Source organism: Medicago sativa, chromosome 1 (genome assembly GCF_051527215.1).
Source record: "Medicago sativa cultivar Bolivia chromosome 1, Bolivia_mono, whole genome shotgun sequence".
In the NCBI taxonomy this organism is placed as follows: Eukaryota; Viridiplantae; Streptophyta; class Magnoliopsida; order Fabales; family Fabaceae; genus Medicago; species Medicago sativa.
In genome coordinates this window covers 84,547,952-84,556,332 of record NC_140749.1, presented here as the reverse complement: position 1 = coordinate 84,556,332, position 8,381 = coordinate 84,547,952, and the positions used below count along the sequence as shown (strand labels likewise).

General features: G+C 36.3%; 1 protein-coding gene across 1 annotated transcript; it reads right to left on the bottom strand.

Moving 5' to 3' along the window:
* Positions 1–855: 855 nt before the first annotated feature.
* LOC146958396 (mitogen-activated protein kinase kinase kinase YODA-like) lies at positions 856–7,930 on the bottom strand. Its single transcript, XM_085739906.1, has 12 exons — positions 7,678–7,930; positions 5,885–6,637; positions 5,013–5,750; positions 4,817–4,904; positions 4,621–4,683; positions 4,241–4,401; positions 4,048–4,123; positions 3,624–3,683; positions 3,426–3,533; positions 3,055–3,294; positions 2,169–2,260; positions 856–2,059 (listed from the first exon to the last, which is right to left on the bottom strand). Exons 2-12 carry the CDS (start codon positions 6,436–6,438, stop codon positions 1,540–1,542), a joined length of 2,700 nt encoding a protein of 899 aa, XP_085596032.1. The 5' UTR covers positions 6,439–6,637; positions 7,678–7,930; the 3' UTR covers positions 856–1,539.
* Positions 7,931–8,381: the final 451 nt, after the last annotated feature.

Below are 8,381 nucleotides of genomic sequence, written 5' to 3'. Positions count from 1 at the left end.
GTCTTGACTGGTTTTTACACGTTTCCCTTAAGATTTAACCACGTTTTTGGACCTCATTAAGTGCTATATACCTTATACCACCTATAAAAACCCTCACATACTTCCTCTTTTCCTCACATTTTCCCCTCTTTCTCTTCTTCTTCTTCTTCTTCTTTGTTTCTATAGTTTCTAGGGTGTTTATACTGCTTTAGGTATGTACCAGTGGCTTTTGAGGGAAGTAGTGGTCCGTTCGGTGGGGAAAAGGGCATCTTGATGTCGTTTTCCCCAACAGGACTGATCACTATTTTCCCCAAGAGCTATTGGCATATACCGAAGAGGATAAAAATAAGTTTTTACCTCAAAAGGGCATAAAAATAAGTAAAAATCAAATTTATTTTATAATTTCGAATAAAAATGAATTAGTATAGAATAAAATCAGTTTTTACCCAATTTGCACAAGTTAACTCGCGCATGCCATTAGTGCGTGACTTAAGTCACGCATAGCTTACAACGTGCATTAGTTAAATCACGCAGTGTGACTTAACTAACGCGCGAGCAAAATGTACAGGGTGAATAGCAGATTTCCTTAAAAAAAAGCTGCTGCTGCTGCTAACAACTTTTTTTTGAAGATCATCCCAAACCACATGTTCACTTGTCAGAATGGCCAAAGCTTCTATGTTATACAGAAAACTAAATAAATAAACAAATAAAAATTATATCACTAAAAGTATATTTTTCCAAGAATTATCCTGATCAACATATTCAATAAATATTATTTCAACTATAGTATTAAAAATGTAAGAATGAAAACTTTGATAATTGTTACGGTGTAACTGGAAACTGACAAGTGCTAGTTGTAACTTGTAAATAACCTAATTTTGGAACAAACAAATACATTAAACCAATGAGAGGATCACCAGATCAAATTCCTTAGATTTTACAGTTGAAATGTACAGAAAAGATACAATGACAGTAACATACACTTGAGCCAGCAATTAAACATAAGATGCATAAGCTTCTACAAATTCTTCACTTCCATCAATAAAGTTTCCATCTTCTGTACAACAATGACTTACCTCCCAAAAAAATAGTCTACAAGTTAAAAGTTGTCAATTCATCTTTTGTTTTGACATTATTCGGTGTTCCGAAAAATGCATTTGTCATTCATGGCATAAACTCTGTCATTTCTAGTATCTAAAGCACACGAGAGAAATCTATGCTACTGGCTTCTCACATGTTGATGCTGCATCTTCAATATGTTGCATACAAAAACAAGTTCCTCTTGCTTGAGATCAGAAAGTTTCATGCTGTGACATTGTTTGGCACTTTCATATGTAAGGATTTAACTCCACAGGGCCAAGCCTGAAGCCATGCAAAATGCACTTCTACCCCATACTAGACTATGCAATTTTATTTACACAGATTCTCTTGTGCTTTGGCTCCTTATTGTATCATTGTACCCTTACAAATATAACAATTGACAGATCTGCATAGCTGAAGGTAAGCTTGGAAACTTCAAAGGCGGCTCAGATTAGTAGTGGTCAAGGTAAGTTCCTGATGTCATAAACCATTTGTCCGGTTGAGCATCGTTGAGCTGGGACTTGGATCAAATGATGGGTTAATCTTAACATGATCCCCCAGAAGCTGCCGGCCAACACGATCAGCTAAGACCGACTGAAAGTCATACGGTTCTGCATGAGGAGACCTTACGAACTGCTTGCCAAGAGCATCATTATCACTGGAGACTAGTTCTGATTTAATGTGAGACCCGGCTTGCATTCTTTGAAAAATGTCGATATTTGAATCGTGGTGAGAAGAGCCGTTAATGTAGGCACCATTTGGGGATTTCGGCATGCTTCCGAGACACTCTTGAAAGTAAACTGATTGTTTTAAGTGGTTACTGAATGGAATGGCACCACTGCCGCCAGTGAGAGGCGTGGATGCACCAGAAGCGGTCCGAGGGCTAGATATAGGAGAAGGAGACAGTCTCCCACTCCTCTGCTGTGGTGATCTTGACCTCAAAAGTGGGCTTCCAATGGGAGAGACTGGGCAAGATATATTCCTTTGAATATGGATTTCACTGGAAATTGATGAAATAATTTCAGATTACCATTGGCAATGTCAACAGCCTTGCATGCATTTTTTTTTGTGTGTGTGTGTGCGAGTGGGTGAGTGAGCTAGAGAGATACCTTTCATGAGGATTATTTTTCAAAACCCTAGAAGAATGAACCAAGAGTTTATCTGAATCCAAGGCAGACAGATTCCTTCCTTGTCCAATGCCCTGAAATTGATGCAATTATAAAAATAAAACAAGAGAATACAGATTGAGTAGTGCAAAGCTAACTCATTGATGCAAGAAAAACTTGTTGTGACCTCATATTTGGAAGATACTTCATGCTAATAAACACGAAACAAGATTTATATTACTTTTAAAATAAATTACACTGAATTGAAATAACAAAAGTCTCCATCCTAACTGAACTCCATGTGTATACTTACTCTTGACATAAAATTCTAGCCAGATCTGATGAAAAGGGAAACCAATTTAAAAACCCTGGAACTTTATCGCTTTCCAACCAATATCTCACTATCCCTCAACCTAAACTATGTATTGAGCTATCATCTATGTTTTTCCCATCATTCATGCTGCCTCATACAAAGAACAATTTCCTTAATAACTTACACAGAAAAAGGAATGAAAATATAGATCACGCAATTGACACAGAAAAAGGAATGAAAATATAGATCACGCAATTGACTCGATATTTTGGACTTGACGGATCAAAAAATTTACATTTATGTATTACTAAGAGCGTGAATAGCCTATAAAATATACACGCCACTTAAATTACTCAACCATGAGAAATGTGAAAACAAGAACAGAAGTTCACATGACATTTTCATGAAGAGAGCAAACTGTCCCCTATTTTGTTCTATAGTGTAGATAAGGCAATGCGACAGTTTGATATTCGCATCAAATGAAAGACAAAGTACCATCGAATGGTAACATGAACAACCACAAAAACACAACTGAAGTGAGTTTCCAACGATTGGAGTAGGAAATAGGTTACGCACCAGAGCTTTTGTTCCATGTGTAATTCCTGTAATAGGGTCTGAAGCTTCGGGAACCATAATAGGTCTTTCCAAAGGTGCAGCACCTTTTACAAAAGGGTGTTCTAATAATTCACTTGCTGAAGGGCGATCACGTGGATTACGTTGTAGACATTTTCTAACAAAATCTTTTCCTTCATTTGAGAGATGATCTGGAATTGTTGGGAGCTCCTTGCTGTTACCAATTTTGAACATGGCAGCAACCTGTTATAGTAACACGTAAATACACCAAGCAGTAAGAAGAATTAATTTAAAAGTTGACATGTTTATAATACAAAAATATCATCAGGTCTTTGTAAATATAAAATCTCATGTATTATACATGAATTACTAACCCCTTCATACTGAGACCAAGGAGGCTTCGTTGTAGCCATTTCCAAAACTGTGCATCCAAGACTCCATATATCCACACCAAGGCTGCATTCCTTGGAGTTCTTTATAACCTGAATCATCAAAAAGAAAAGATAATGAGTGACAAAACTAAAATGCAATTAAAACCAAAAGAACTGAACCCAAAAAAGAAAAAGTAGAACCTCGGGAGCCATCCAATAAGGACTTCCTTTGAATGACAATGGACAGTATTGCCCTGTTATCTGTGAATCATGTAATTGTAAGTACAACAAATGGGACAAATCATGCACGTCCTGGACAGCATAAATCGTGGTTTACAAGGTAAATCATACACCATCACAATTTTGTATTATTCTGGTTTCTCTTTCCATACTTAAAAATCGGGTTCCATCTTCACATTTTCTTTTAACATTTTAAATCGCCCAATTGCTATCAAGAAGCCAGAAACATCGATATATTGAGATTTTTTAGAAAAAAAAACCTATGATTTATAATTTCAATAAGCATTAGAATCTAATTTTTTTTTTGTCAAAAAAAAAAAAGAAACTAATTTTCAGCTAAATGAAAATATAATGGAAACTGGACAGTTATCATCTCTAAGCTTACATGTTTTGCCATGCCAAAGTCTGCAACCTTGACCCGACCATTTGGATCTACCAATATGTTTGCTCCTTTGATGTCCCTAAACATGTGCATGGAATTTCAGAGAAAGATATCTCAGAAGTTTAAAAAAGAAACTAAATATGTGGCAGCAGCAAAATTTAAAACATTGAGATTATGAAAAGATGCCTTAGTTCACCTGTGAAGAGTATTTTTAGCATGTAAATAAGCAAGCCCTGACAAAATTTGTTGAGTATAACTTCGAATAGCTAGTTCACCAAATTGCCCATATTCTTGAAGAAGTTTATGTATGGAACCTCCAGATACATACTCAAGGTATATGTAAAGCTTGTCATCTCCCTGTGCAAGGGATGATCCAAAAACTTCTATAAGTAGACTTTAGAAACAAATAATGCTAACAAATTTCTACTACTATATTGTTCTTGTTAGGTAAACTTCCACAAACTAACTAATATGCATGTGACTAGAAGATCATGCATCCATTAAAAATGCAGAGTCTATAATAAAATAAAAAATAAATTGTCGTCATTTGCCATCAGATCGAAGGAGAGAACTTACCGTTTCAGAGCCATAATACTGCACAATATTTGGATGTCTTAAACGGCTTAATAAATGAACTTCCTGTCAGAAATCTTGTAGTTAGATTTTGAAAGCTGTGTTGAATTCAAGACTAGAAAATACAGTATTGCACCTAACGAAAATGAACTGTTTACCGGTATGAAGTTTTTGCTAGATTTAGAAGGGAACAGTATACCTGCATCAATTGCTTAGCACTTTCCAAAGACTTGGCATCATCTGAAAACAGAGTAACCTCCTTCATTGCACACATTTCACCACTTTGACTAAGAGAGACAAACATTTTTTAACCACATCAGTATTTTTAAGATGCATAAATAAAAATTAATCATAAAAAAATGACGAAATGTTTACATTTTATCCAGGGTACATACCTATTGAAACCAATATAGACGTGCCCAAATGTACCTCTGCCAAGCAGCTTTCCTTTTTTCCAACGTGACCCAGAGCTCATTGGACTATCTGCTCTAGCTGGACTTCTCGGCATAGATGGAGATGTTGCTGCAGAATTAGAATGAGAGAATGGCGAGGTATTGGTAACTGTTAAAGGAGGGAGGGGCAAACGATGACTTTGTTGTTTTCCATCATCAACCCGTCCTGTCTGTGATTCAGTTGGTGTTCCCCCTGCTCTAGGATGAATAGGTGTGACTGCTCCACTCTGAATTCTTGAGCTTGGACCAGGGCTAGTCATTCTAGGGCTAGGTATTGGAGAATACTCAGGGCTACCCCTACTTGGTTGCCAAAATAATGGTCCTGACATGTCCCCTCCCATTGAATTATGCCCAGAATTGTGACCAGAACCTGGACTAGAGCAGTGGCCAGATCCAACGAAATTGATCTCTGGATATGGCTTTCCAGCCCAAAAAGCAGAGTTCAACACCTGATCTGTACCAAATGCCCTCAACGGACTTCTTGATGGACTTGACAAGGAACTGTCGGGACCACTATAGAAGACACCATGAGGTGGAACTTGAAGATTTGGAACATGGTGGCGTAATGGCTTCCGTTTTGGTGAAGTAGAAGGTGTGTGATTACTGAGAATGTTTGCCGTTTTTTTAACTTCTCTCGAATTCGGTTGGGAAACAGCAGATGATTGATCCTTGAGCACCAAGCTTCAGAAACAGGGAAACTTTTGAGTGAAGTTGAAAAGATACGTATCTCTAATGCAATCAATCACAAATAATTAAGGCATGCATATGCAATAACATGTACAATGTGGAAGCGTGTTATGGTTTGAGGAGGCAACCTGGAAGGACTGCCGGCAGCAGTTCTTGGACCAGTTTCCGAGTCAGTTGCCAGAGGACTGCGGTTGCGTGAGTCTGCTGGCTCGTCACTATCAGCAGAGCAATCACTGAAGACTGAAGCATTGACCATATCTCCATCTAAATCTGCAGGAGTTGGCCCACAACGTATGCATGAAGGTTTTGGAAGTGGAAGAAATAATGACGGCTTGGAGGGCTTTTCCAGTCTCGATTTCACTGATATACTAATTTCAGAATCAACTCGACCTAAACTTGAAGGGTGCAAACCCGGAAGTGGAAGGGGTTGAGCATGAGGCCTTTCAGCAAAACTTTGACACCTTGCTACTTTGGAAGGTGAAGGGGATCTTGATTCAGATGGAGAACGGTCCCCCTTCTCTGAAATTGTGTCATTGCTCCGTCTACGAGATCCTCCAGATATAGTGCTTAGTTTACCCTCAGATGGAAATTTAAATTTTCTGTGCAATGTGTCAATAATACTTTCCTTACCTGCTTTCTTCTTGGTTTCTTTTGATGATGATTTTCCCCACCATGTAGGCATATTTGTACTTGATAAATTGAGATCTCACAAGCAGGTTTCTTGGAAGGATAGTGATAATAATAGTTCAAAAAATCTATCATTTCACATCAGTGACCAGATTCTTAAAAGGCATGATCCAGCCATAGGAGATTTACAAATTCCAAAAGCAGTAACATTAGAGTGAGACAGCAATCAGATATTGAAAGTTATTGCAAAGAACCTGCAGCCGAGGAAAATGTGTACTTTCAATAAGTAAAAAATAAATATAAAGTATATATGAACATATATTGATTCTTAATCGGTAAACCGGTTGCAAGACTGTCTAAAGTGACAAACTGTATTTGTTCTGGTATACACAAACACAACTGCAAGTCATGCACATTAGTCCCCGGAGCTTTACCAGAAACACTACATACCAGATAAGCTAATACTTGGTCCTTGTCTCCAAGCTTGAAACTTAGTAAAGTATATACAACACTAGAGAGACTTAAACACCAACCTCTGAACTTTCTACCAGATATAAATCCATGCAACATGAAATCTATTGCTGAACATCTATTGTATATAGATTGTAAATTTCCCAAAACTTGAACAAATTTAAAGACAGAATCATTCATTACTTGTTATCTGCTAAAGTAACCTCGGGTATAAGAGTCTCGCCTTGTAACCACCTCAAGGGACAAAGTTCAAATCCCCTCAGCGACGAAGATCAAATCCCCTCAGAGAGGTTTGTAAAGTGATTAATAGTGTCATTAATAGTAGTTTCTCACTTCACCAATTTAAAAAATAAAATAGAAGATATATATTTCCTTATTTAACAAATTCAAAAGTCAAACCCCACTTAATATCCTAACTCCAAAGTCTTTTTTGACCAAAATCCTAACTCCAAAGTCTAACCAAAAGAGGGTGTGAAAAAATATGAATTATTTGACCTTAAATTCGCACCAAGATCATGTCATCAACAGAAACCTAGCTCTCAATAAAATAAAATAAAAAATCCACTTTTTTCATGCGTTTCAGTTACAATACTCAGATTCTCACAAACCCAGAAAAATATTATAATAAAAATCCAAAATTTCAAATTCACTCCTTCTAACTCCACCAAATTTCTTAGGATCCCAAGCTAAACACTACCAACTCATTATGAAAAAACACAGATCCACCAACACATAAGGGAAGAGTTAAATCAACTACCCAGTTGATCATAGAGTGAAATCATGCAAGAGGGTATCCAAAAATGTTAAAAAAATTGAAACTTACTTGAATTAATGAAATGATTGAATCTGAAGTGAAAAACCCAGTGTGTAAAAATTGAGCTCAAATCTGAGTGATGAAGCGTTTTGGAGCTCGTAAAGAGAGCCCCAAAAGAGAGAAACAAAACCCAAAATGTGAGAAATGGAGAAGGATTTTGTAGTGAAAATATTCGCAATTGAAAGACAGTGAAAGAGATCGCGTAGAGAATGAGAGAGAGAGAGAGAGAGGGGTCTCTGTCTCAATGAGTGTTATTCTTCTTAATAATAAAAATAATAATTTCATTGTTAAAATATTAATTTGTCATTACCACTTGGAACCTTTTCACATTATTGTTGCAAGGGCCCTTCCAATTTAGTGATTTAAGAGAAAAAAATGTACGTACTACGTGTATTCAATGTCTTCCTATATTAGGTGATTACTGTTTGATTTATTTAAAGAGTAAAGATCTTCAAATAAAGTTAATTTAAGATCTATAAAGAAATCATAAAAAAAATTGACAAAACAGATTATTAAATTGTTCTCCCAAATATTTAACTTTAGTTAAAATGATCTTGTGGCCAATTGACTTTGATATAGATTTATTTATTTGGGAAACTAGTATAGTGACCCGTGCCAAGCACGGGAAATAAAATTTTTTTTTGATCAAATGTATAGATTTTATATTATGTTATCTTAAAATTATAAATGTGGTTATAATTTAAATTTGATAT

Coding starts and splice junctions, on each gene's coding strand:
- LOC146958396 (XM_085739906.1), bottom strand. CDS start 6,438: ATGCCTACATGGTGGGGAAAATCATCATCAAAAGAAACCAAGAAGAAA. Junction 4,905..5,012: donor GTCTATATTGGTTTCAATAG/GTATGTACCCTG, acceptor TGTCTCTCTTAG/TCAAAGTGGTGAAATGTGTG. Junction 4,684..4,816: donor GTGCTAAGCAATTGATGCAG/GTATACTGTTCC, acceptor GATTTCTGACAG/GAAGTTCATTTATTAAGCCG.